The sequence below is a fragment of the Austrofundulus limnaeus genome, unplaced genomic scaffold, assembly GCF_001266775.1.
Source record: "Austrofundulus limnaeus strain Quisiro unplaced genomic scaffold, Austrofundulus_limnaeus-1.0 Scaffold93, whole genome shotgun sequence".
NCBI classification, from domain to species: Eukaryota; Metazoa; Chordata; class Actinopteri; order Cyprinodontiformes; family Rivulidae; genus Austrofundulus; species Austrofundulus limnaeus.
The window spans coordinates 611,684-623,009 of record NW_013952495.1 but is presented as its reverse complement, the minus strand read 5'-3'; the positions used below and the strand labels follow the sequence as shown (position 1 = coordinate 623,009).

General features: G+C 40.1%; 2 protein-coding genes across 4 annotated transcripts in view; both read left to right on the top strand.

The window, feature by feature from the left end:
- The window catches only part of zyx (zyxin), a 16,591-nt gene extending 8,627 nt beyond the window's left edge, over positions 1 to 7,964 (top strand). For 2 of the 3 annotated variants that reach the window (XM_014012601.1, XM_014012600.1), the window contains exons 3-10: positions 869 to 1,104; positions 1,740 to 1,835; positions 2,567 to 3,106; positions 3,231 to 3,372; positions 3,996 to 4,165; positions 4,376 to 4,554; positions 5,921 to 6,041; positions 6,122 to 7,956. In XM_014012601.1, coding sequence (XP_013868055.1) covers positions 869 to 1,104; positions 1,740 to 1,835; positions 2,567 to 3,106; positions 3,231 to 3,372; positions 3,996 to 4,165; positions 4,376 to 4,554; positions 5,921 to 6,041; positions 6,122 to 6,235 — 1,598 coding nt within the window. In that variant the 3' untranslated portion in view covers positions 6,236 to 7,956. Of the gene's footprint in view, positions 1 to 868; positions 1,105 to 1,739; positions 1,836 to 2,566; positions 3,107 to 3,230; positions 3,373 to 3,995; positions 4,166 to 4,375; positions 4,555 to 5,920; positions 6,042 to 6,121 lie in introns of all 3 variants that reach the window. The other variant, XM_014012602.1, reaches the window with a different exon arrangement.
- A 246-nt stretch (positions 7,965 to 8,210) lies between these two features.
- The window catches only part of kel (Kell metallo-endopeptidase (Kell blood group)), a 12,733-nt gene continuing 9,617 nt past the window's right edge, over positions 8,211 to 11,326 (top strand). The window contains exons 1-4 of the mRNA XM_014012598.1: positions 8,211 to 8,531; positions 10,244 to 10,538; positions 10,626 to 10,916; positions 11,075 to 11,196. Of these exons, the coding sequence (XP_013868052.1) occupies positions 8,478 to 8,531; positions 10,244 to 10,538; positions 10,626 to 10,916; positions 11,075 to 11,196 (762 nt within the window). The 5' untranslated portion in view covers positions 8,211 to 8,477. The remainder of the gene's footprint in view (positions 8,532 to 10,243; positions 10,539 to 10,625; positions 10,917 to 11,074; positions 11,197 to 11,326) is intronic.

The following is an 11,326-nucleotide window of genomic DNA, read 5'->3' as shown; positions in this document are numbered from 1 at the left end:
CAGTCAGTATTTAATACAGCTGGCAAAATAAATTGTTAAAATATGTATTATGTGCTTCTGTTTTTTAATTCAGGAGATTATAAAAAAAATCATTTATGGGAAGACCCTCTTGATTCAAGAGAAAACTCCATTCAAAAGAAATGGCTGCTTATTAATTAATTGTTAATCAATCTATAAGACAAATCAACTTCAGATTAATTCATTATCAATAACTTGCATCCTTATGAAGTTAACTTAATTTATATCTACTCATATTTATGTAATTAAGTGTTTTAATGATTTGGCCGATTAATCGAAAAAATAATCAACAAATTTATCGATWATTAAAGTAATCGTTAGTTGCAGCCCTAGCCTGGACTTTACCAACGGTTTCTTTGTTTTTTTCCTATTGACAATTTCAAAGGCCTATGTTAAGAGCTTTTGTATGTAGAAGACATTTTACAGATGCTCACAATTTATTTTTGTAACAGTGTCTTGTGCTGCATTTGTGCCTTTAACCAATCACTACACACACACACACACACACACACACACACACACACACACACACACGCACGTCTGAGGCTTTTATTTTACACTTACATCATCTGAAACAGATGCCATAAAGCTACATCACCATTGGTTTGTGGCTCATGATCTCAGTGTTCCTGCTAAAAACCTGTCAAATGAAGCATTTAAAATGTACTTTGAATTAGCCCAATCATGCTTTTTAGAGGTTCTTTCCTTTATTACCTTTATAATCTTTATATATAAATATTTTAAGTACTCTCCGACACATAAGTGGATCATCATAAAAACTTAAAAAGTAAAGCTTTTGTTTTGAGGTGTTTTTTAATCAATCAACCCTCCTATTTTATTTATTTGGCAGACTTCCCACCCCCTCCTCCTCCACTGGATGATTTGCCGGCCCCTCCTGCTGAATGCATTAACCCATCCTCTGACATCGCTCCCGCCTTCCCTGCTCCACCTCCCGTGGCAGATGACCTGCCCCTCCCTGCTCCCCCTCAGGAGAGTGCCTGTCTTCCCGCCTGTCCCGCTCCCCCTCCTCCTCCACCTCTTCCTGTSTCCAGCACCAGTTTTCCTAATGCTGCTGGGACCCCACAGGTGAGTCACAGACCTTTTAAACACTGSTGTCTGCATGATTCTGGTCTTTTTGCTGCATGTATCAGCACATTAAGACAATATTGTCTGACCAGGTGTTTACTCATTTTTTCCCTGTTTTTATCTTTTATGATGAAATTGACTTGACAGGGTTCTTGTTTCTAATAGGATTATTGTCTGTGTTTTTAGACATGAAACGTTCCCAGAAATGTTTGATCTAGCACTGACTCAAGCAGATTTAAGCTACAAATGAATTAGGTTTAAAGAATAAATATTACAGCGCATTAAAATAATAATAAAAACATGGATTGATGATGAAAGCAAGAGTATACATCATGTTTGAACAAAGTTTATGCTAAATGCTTTTTGATGAACAAACCAGAGGAGAGACGGCTCTCCTCTAACCAGGAAACAAAATGAAAAAAAAATCATTATTTCATCATCCTCAAATAAAGCTTTTGTCCATTACTGTCCTCAAAAATTGGCTTTTTTAACTTAGATTTTGCAGTTTGCAATAATGTTTTTTAATTGGGTGACATTTAATTTTGCAGTTTTAACTTTTAGTGAGTTTCTTTAGTTCTATTATTAATGTATGTACTTTCTGTGATTTACTTCCCTCTCCTGTCTTCCTCTGCTAGAGAACAATGGCAAAGCAGACCAGCTTTGACAAACAGCTTGATTCTCTGACTGACTTGTTGTCCGAGATGGAGACCAGGGGACCTTTTAATCCCAAGGTATGCAGCAAAACCAGTGAGGAATACACTGAAACAAAACGCCAGACATTCAGATCAATCCTTCATTTAAATCTGAAGAGAAACAGAAACAAAAGAAAATGTCGGTGGGTTTTGACTTCAGCAAAGATTTGAATCTAAAAGGGGGAGAAAAACAAGTAAAGTGAGGTTAGTTGGACATTGTTTGGAGACGTGCCAGGGTGGTTTCACAAGCCGCTCATCTGTTGAGGTTGAAAGCTCAATTGGAAGTGAAGTGCACACCAGACGGGAAGAGAAAACAAAAAAGTAAGGTTGCCGGTGATTCATGCTGTGAAAGGAGACGCGTGCAGAAAAGGAGAGCGATGCACACTGAAGCGAGTTGAGAGTGTGATCGAGCCAGAGCGCGCTGCCAGAGCTGCAGTGAAAGGGCCATAAATGGAGCGTTTTATCTGACTGGGAGGTACTGAATCAGAGCAGAATACCGTTGGCTCAAAACGGCAAAATAAATGTCAGAAAGACGGAGCACTTCTGATAAGCTCAGACTGCAGAGCACTTCCAGGTTTTACCTCAATCATTGTCCCACATTTAATAGAAAAGGTGTCTGCTTGCAGCATTTCAATAAGCAATGAAATTCATCTCTGGTGAATTATAGTTTTGGTAAAAGAAAATTAATTTAGCCCTGAATGAGTATTATCTGTGTTGCTCCTTTTGACGTGAATCATCTGTAAAGAGATTATTCTGTTATTTATCCACAGTTACCAAGCCAGCATTCAGCAGCACAGACACTCAGACCTTCAGCCCCTCCAACAGCTCCCAAACCAGCACTTTCCTTCCTCCCACCTCCTGAGATGGGAGACCGCCCTCCTCCTGCACCCTGGGCAGAAGAACTCAAAGCCAGAACAAACAGACAGCCCAACAACAGCTCTGCTCCAAACTCTGCTCCCGCTGTGGCTCCTAAGTCCAGCTTCGGAGGGAAATCCACGACATCATCTGCTTCACTGGCACAAAAAATCAACCAGAACCTGAACCAAACCAGCATCGCACCAAAGCCTTCCTTTCCCACAGCCACCAGCTCGTTCCCTCCTCCTCCTCCTGCAGCTCCACCTGCACCTCCTGCTCCGACAAATAACGTGACTACACCCCCAGTCCCTAATCATGTGAAGACTCCTCCTTTTGGGRGTCAGGTGAATGCGAACCCTTCTGCTGCTGTGCCGCCTCCTCCTCAACCCAAGACCATGATGACATCTCCACCCTCTTCCTTTACCCAGCCGATGAAAACCAGCCCTGCATCAACGGTGCCGTCCAACTTTTAGCTTCGCTTGTAACGTTAAAAAGCACAGACAGTGCAAAATATTTACTTGACAGAAAAAATCCCTTTTATATATGTAATGATGCATTTCTCTGTTTATTTTTGAACAGCCATCCCCTCCTGGCCCAGTTTCTATCCCAGGTGGTGGTGTCCCTCTAAACATGAGGGAAGTGGAAGAGCTGGAGAACATGACCAAGGAATTCATCAAAAACATGGACAGACATGCTCCTGTCATCACCTCCCCTCCAACGGGTACAAACATATTCGCACATATCTCACACATCGTCACTCGTGCAGTCAAACATGACTGACTGCAGACAGGCACAGGGACTGATAAACAGCCCAAACCTTAGGTTTGGGAAAGCTCTCATTGTCCTGACAAGAAATACTTTTAAGTACACTGGCTGGGGTGGGCACTGGGCACATCCTGCCCAACAACCACACAATGGTGATGGGACTCTATGACAATGGTCTGTGTGATGCCTGTGGCATTGAATTAGAGACCTCTTTGCACTACGTAGCCCACTGCCTGGCTCTGAGCAGTCAACGGAAAAGAAGCAGCAGCCGCTCCATACACTGAGGAGAAAATCATTAAATAAATCTTTTTTACACCACAATGATCTGTAGTAATGAAGACAAATGGTGTGTAGGTGTTGTTAATTACTGTCATTGAGAGGCTGCTAGTTTTTGCATCTTGAATAAGTGTTTCAGGAAGTTGTCAGTGTTATTTAGAGAAATTAAAGGTTAAAAAAAATTGACTGCCGGCAAATCACCTGCTAGAGTTCTAAAATAAGAGCATTTTATAAAAAAGGACAGCTGTTTTAATCAAACTCTGTAAACTTAAAATGTTATATTTGACTTTAYCTTTTGTGCAGAGGTTTGTGGGAAGTGTGGTGAGGCTCTGTCTCGTACTCAGCCTGCAGTGAGGGCCATGGATAAACTCTTCCACTCCAACTGCTTCTGTTGCATGAGCTGCCATCGCCCCCTGCAGGGCTTGCAGTTCTACGACAGGGACGGCTCGCCGCAGTGCGAGGACTGTTACATGGTGAGGAAACAAATGTTTGTGAAATATTTAGTGCATTTGTCAATGCAGAGTAGAAACATTTATTCTGAAGGAGACATTTTGGCTTTGATTTATTTTATCGACTCATCAACAACTTCTTCCAGCGAGCCACACTTCATTGTGTGAAACAAGCATTCAGATTTCTTCTACCTGCAAAGTGCTTAATATTTCTCTAACTTGTTTGGTCCTCAGAGTTCCCTGGCCGTGTGCTCTCGATGTGGGGAGAGAATCACGGACCGCGTGCTGAAGGCTGTGGGACAATGTTTCCACACTCACTGTTTCCGCTGCAGCACCTGCTCCTGCGTACTCGACGGGGCGCCCTTCATCACCGACGACAACAACAACCCATACTGTGTCCAGGATTACCACAGGTGGCAACTCACAAYGTGTTACGTCTCTGTTGGGTTCTTACAAAAGAGCAGGGATAAAAATATTTTTAAATATCTTTTCAATATGTCACAATAAGCTTGKTATTTACATCGTGACAGTTTTAGAGGTTTTGAGCTTAACTCTGTCCGGATTACAGAAATGAGTTGGAGGGAAGAGGCAGCTACAGCAGCACCTCTCCCTCCATTACTTTTAGCAGGCTCATGACCCACTGCCTGTGTGTCTGTTTGGATTCAAATTTGGTTTGAATGCAGCTGAAAGAGATTTCCAACACAAAACTCTGAGCTCAACGACATTCAGAGTTCATGATGTTGGTATAGATAATATTGTATACCCCTACCTCAGAGACCTAAAGGTTGGATGAAAAGTTTGTTCAGACAGCAGTCGCTTTTCATCAGATGTTTCTGATTTAGTACTACATATTAAAGTGACCTGACCTTCTATGGAAAAAGAATAAATGTTTTGTTGTGTTTAAACTGTCATAATAAACATGATATGAATTGCATTTAGGCCAAAAACACAGATTTGACTTGATTGCAAAAAAAAAAGTGTAAATGACTATTGGACTATTGAAGATGTTACGCTGTCTTATTGTGTATTTGTGATGTAATATGTCTTAAGTTATTGCGTCTGATGTGTAATTATTACTGTAATGACGTAATAATTAGAGGCCGGAATGTGGTGAATAGGCAGATACTGAGGTCACATGGTGTTAATAGTAATTTAAGATCAGCTGTTGGCTCACGGTGATGATTTTGTCATCCCTTCTGAGTGGGTGATGGGGGAAGTCAAACTTTTGCTGACCGCCTTTAAGCCTTGGGAACTTTGTGCTTAAAATTGATACTTTGGCCCTCGATTGCTTGTTTCTCACTGCCTTGGAATATGGACGCTTGTTTTTGCCATGGATCTTTGAGGATTAATGCCATTAAAGGAGCTTGAATTGCAGCTTGGATTTTTTCTTCCTTTTGAACAACGGGCGCGTCAACAGCTTCCTCCACTCAGCTGCTCGGCAACTCAGATGTTGACAGTTGGCAATAGTCACTTTTACATGTAATGTGAAAATAGCCTCAGTAAAATTTTCTGATATTGAGCTTGGGTGTGGCAGAAGCAGATGTTATCTCCAACATAAACCCTTAGCAATAAAAATCCTGCAAGATTTTACAGGTTTACAAAGTTTGACTAAAATAGCTATAACTCCATTCTTGTCATTTAAAACGTTTGGCGTGAAATACTGTTAGGGATATGTGTTCCTCTAAAGAAATCTAGACCTTTTAATTATTTTAGATGTTAGAAAACCACATAGATTCAGTCTTGTGAAATGCTAATGCCCTCTCCTCCTCCCTGTTGCAGGCGTTTCTCTCCTCTGTGTGTGAGCTGTAATGAACCCATTGTTCCCGCACCGGGCAGCGAGGACACGGTCCGAGTGGTGGCCCTGGACAAAAACTTCCACCTCAAGTGTTACCGCTGTGAGGTGGGAAACTCAGCCACTGGCATCATATCTGAATTCAAACCCAGAAAGCATCAACAAATGTCTTTCATTTTACTTCGCAGGACTGCGCTCGGCCTCTCTCCATCGAGGCAGATGAAAACGGCTGCTACCCACTGGATGGCAGGATCCTGTGTATGAAGTGCCACACCAAACGAGCCAAGCAGGCTGCGCAGTGATTGGCTGCTGCAGCGACACTCAGATCAAACATGAACCAAAAGCACAGGATTTACTCAGCTGCATATTTGCCTTTGCAACAGGGCTTTATTCAGTAAATGTGTGTTTGTGTGTACAAGAGAGAGTGTGCATTGTGGAGTAAGTACGTCTGCATGCAGCGTAGTGTCCCTCTTGTGTTTGTCCTCTTTAATCAGTGCAGAGGTAATGTACTGCACTGAGCTAAACTCTCTTTCAGTTATTATTCCAGACGTTCCAATCTCCCTCTTGTAGCATAGATTTTGTGCCAAATCAAAGTTTACGCTTAAATTACAGCATAACTTGCACAAGAGCCATCTGATAAAGTTGCCTTTCTTTGTATCTTGCCTAAATAATGTAAATAGGACCAAGAACTGAAAATTTCRCACACAGACAGTAGTATCAACAGGTTAAAACCTCCATCGTCACACGTTTTAAACCACTTTGGTTCAAGACTTTGTCAAATGTTGTGCCTGCAAATGTGGCTGTCGATGCTTTCCTGCCTAGAAAAGTGCTTTAAATCACCTCTGATTGCGTATTAAAGTCATCAAGGCCTGCAATGCAACTGCAAAAAAAAAATTTAAATAAGAATAAACAAAGATGAACAAATAGTGAATGTTGCTGTTAGTTTCTGTGATGTGAATTTCTCGATTTCCAGGCATGCGTTTGAATGGACGTCCTCTCGTTTTCTCTGTATTAAGGCAAATTTAAAACAATCTGCCATTCCTTAAAGTTAATGTAGAGCTGATTTAAACAGTATTTTTAGATGCATGTCTTTTTATTGCAGAAATGCTGAGCAAACGAAACGAGCACAGATTCCTTTTCTTGGGATCTCGTTTTGAAAACAGATCAGTTCCCTCAGCAGCAAGGCTGAAAACAGGACTTGTTATGTGATCTTGCACAGTGCCATATTGAATTAAAGTTAAAAAAATAAAATTAATATTGAATTAAAGTTTTAAAAAATAAAAGTAATAAGTATTTTAGTGTCACTTTAAGGCTAAACAATTCCTGCACATATTTAAAAAAATAGAAACATGGTAGTAGGTATTTCTATCAATCTTTTCCTTAAAAAAAGGTAATTTATGGATCTACTGTTAAAAGTATTAAAACTATGCGTGTACCTGAACTCTAACGGCCTGTCTTGGTTATAGAATATRATCGTTCAGTTGCAGGTATTAAAACAGTGACCAAATGTAAGCAGATGAAAACGTCAAGCTGTAACGTATTTTCTTTTTTATTATTATTGTGAATACCACTACTCATTTCATTATTCAACCATTGTACTTGAGTTTCTTCATATCAGTTATTTACCACTTTATCCTAACTTCTGTACTGTATTTCACTCACATGTATTTTCATTTTAACCTGACGTTACTGTGTTGTACTGCTCTTTACTTAGGTTCTCAGTCTTGTTACTTGCTTTGACAGAACGACCAACGAAACACGACTGTAGTGATGCATGCTTTACTTCTAGTATTATGTCCTCTGTAGTATGCACCACCTTTATGTCTTTACCATCACTGTGTATTTTAGATATGACGATATCACACATTGTACATTGTTGTCTGAAATGTGGTTGCCTTGTCTTTTCTTAAAACCTTGTTTTATACATTTGTTACATGTGGATGTGTTAAAACATCATTTAGTCCTTCCTTTTTCTGATTGAATCGAAAAGCTCAAATTAAAGACAATTACTAATTAAACAACTGTTTTGGATGCTCTGAGTTTCTTTGTGTGTGTGTGTTTATCTCAGACAGGTTTTTTTATGTTAGCCCCTGTGTGACGACAGTGAAAGTTGTTTTCTCTCAGACTCTCGTCGACACACCAAAGGCTTCTCTATCAGTGGTTAGCAGCCATGTGTGGTGCTGATAGTGACGTAGTGACGATAGCTGATGTGTGTGTAGATCCTTTCTAGGAAGAAGACACCCCCTCTCCCACCAAGTAGCACCAAAGCAAAGTGTTAACTCACCAGTCCCAGCCATAAGTTTGAATGCACAGAGAAGAAGTCTTTATGAGTTCAGCCGCCTCAAATCGTCCTCATCTAAAGAAATCAGACCGTTAGTCCATCCTTTCTTCATGTTTCCAACAGGAGGGAAAGAGTAAACCTGCAGTTTTTTTTTTATCAGAGTTTCAGACAAGAAAAAATGCAAGAGATGGACAGTGATACAGAGCAGAGATGACCCACAGTTTGACACAGAGGCAGCAGGAGGACGTGAAAAGACACTGGAGATGGCATACAAACAAAACACAGCAAGAATGAGTCAAACTTCAGTAGAGCTTGAGGTAAGGTCTTAAAAACCAGACGTTAAACTATAGTTCAGCTGTGTTCACACTTAGTTTTAAACATTTATGTTTCTTGGAAATTATTAATGTCAGGTTTCAGATCAGCAGTTTGCATAAAATATATGTTTAAGGCCAATTTAATGAGTATTTCATTTTTAGTTGATTTTTAAAAACAGCATTTACAGGACACTGACAACTTGAAAATTGTAACTGAAACAAATTCAATGCAATGATTTGAAACTTGTTTTGTGGAAAATGATTCAGTTTAAATAGGATTTTTTTTGAAAATGTACATTCTTTTGACTGAGGGAGGAGGGATCTTTTAGAACCACCTGTACAGAACAAGAACACTAAAGAAAAACCACTCGTGTGTTTGCTCATTAAAAAAGCTGTTTTATCTTGTTTTGCAGCTGTGGTGCATTTTTTTTTGACCAAAGGAAAATCACTTTTATGGCCATTATTTTTAAAATTATTTAGCTGAATATATTCTGAAAGCTGAAATAAATGGTGTGTTATTCTGTGGTTACATCAACATAAACTCATCTGTGTTGACAATTTACTGTTTTGGGTGTATTCAAAGGTTTAAATGAGGAAACAGTCTTTAAATACATTACTAAAGCCTTCATTTCAAAGGTTCAGTTTGATGGTCTGTTTTTTTGGTCTTTTGACATATTTCTGGCTTCTTTAACTTTACTGATATTCTAAATCAAATAGTTTTAGCATGTTTTTACAGYGTTTTTGAGCAATCTTATTTCATTATAATCATATTCACTGTWTATTCACTTTTAGTCATACTGTTGCTTTGTATACTCAAAAAAAAAAGATTTGTTGAATTTACTTAAAGTGGTTCAAGTGGTTCCACTCAAGCAAGTTGAGTAAAGGTAACAAGATTTACACAAGTAATGCAAGTAAATCTTGTTACATTTACTCAACCAAACTGTACTGTAGGAGGAAGTTGTATGAAAAATGTGYGGTACAGGACATGTTGGACAATGACACAGTGGTGAGATGTGTGGTAGGAGTGACAGATTTCATCAGACACCTGTTTGCAGAGGTGATGAAGGGGTGGACAGTGTAAAGTTGGGGTCACCATGAACAATGATAGACAGCATGGTGGTCTGCAGTGAGAATAGGGAGCAGGTGGAAGAGTAAAGAATAAAAWTGAGAAACAAGTCAGATATTTTATTGCTTCAACATATTCTTTATTGAGGTTTTGAATATTTTTATTATCAATGTGCAATGATCTTGTTTCACTGATTTTTACTGTTTGTAGACTGTTTCTGAGTTAGCAACAAGTCTTTTTAGTTAAAATACACCTTGCACCAAACACAAACCTAAAGTTTTATTRTCGTAGCGTTGCCTGTCTGAGAGTCAAGTCACCTGATAGGAAAGTGAACTTCCTTATTTACCATCATATCATGACTTGACTTAATTCCAAGTGATTGGCTCAGCGCTGTGAGGTGGTAACTTTACATATACAAGTCTGATAACTGAACTGGTCTCCTGCTTTAATTCAGGCTCTCCACTGAACATATTTCTTTCACAAGGCAGAAAACATGAATGAGAGGGAGACAWGGTGGGACAATGAAGCTGTAAAAAACAGAGACCTTAGAAGAAAACTAACCTGTTTCTTTCTACTGTACATTACAGCCCTCAGTAATTTACTAAATTAGTCCCTGGTTTTGACTGAGCCGCTCGTTTTCTTTGCACAGATCCTGCCTAAACTGTCGCTTCAGCCACCGTCACAATCAGAACCTGAGAGGAGTTCTCCTCAGCCTCCACATTTATCACAGCTTCCACCCTCTGCTCAAGATACCCATCAGCAACAGAACCAAGTCCATCCTGCTCGACAACAAGAGCAACCGTCGACCCTCGAGCACCAAGAAAAGCCGCTGTGGATAAAACATCAGCGAGTGCTTCTCCTCATTTTAGTATTGACTATCTGCGCTGCTATTGTAGGACTTTTCTACTACTTTCACAGTCTCCGCAGGAACAGTACAGCCACGGGTAGGCCTGTAAAAACATACATCAGTGTGAGGACAGTAAAGCCACAGCTCTGTCATTTAGTGTAACTCTTTTCTTTGTTTTCTTTAGTGAGCCCGTGTCTGTCCCCGGCCTGTCAGTGGGCCGAAGCACGTCTGTCCACGTCTCCTGATCCCTTCACTCAGCCCTGTGATCAGTTCTCGTCCAAATGTGGATCTAGATCATCACATAAGAGCGGGGGCAGACAAAGAGGTGAGGGTATACCAGGCCATCCACAAAACTGGATGGAAAAGTCAGCTTGGCCAGAGACGCAAAGTGAGGAAACAATAAACAGAAGGCCGGTGGAGGACAAAATCCTGAGCCGAAAAACTGCACTGCTGCAGAACCTCAGGAAGATTTTAGGTAAGATGGTTCCATCTGGATGTAGGTGGGAAAATCTTGGTGAAACATTTCCACACTCCTCTGTACCTTGACCAGAGATGAACCCACACCACATAAGAACAAATACAATGGCTTTGGAAAACCTATGATTTAATATTTGTTTTCTGTCACTCGGTTAGAGACCAACAAGCAATCAAACAGTTCAGCCATTCAGAAGACTCAAGACTTCTATCATTCCTGTATGGACACGAGATCAATAGAAACCACAGGAGCAGAGCCCTTCCTCAAACTCATCCAAACGGTATCGTGACCTCAATGAACATTTTCATGGACTAAAGTTTCCAAAACTGGTTGTCAAAGGTTTTCTTTTACTATAGAATCTGGATGGTGGCATAGTGCTCATGAGTCACACTATATATATATATATATAT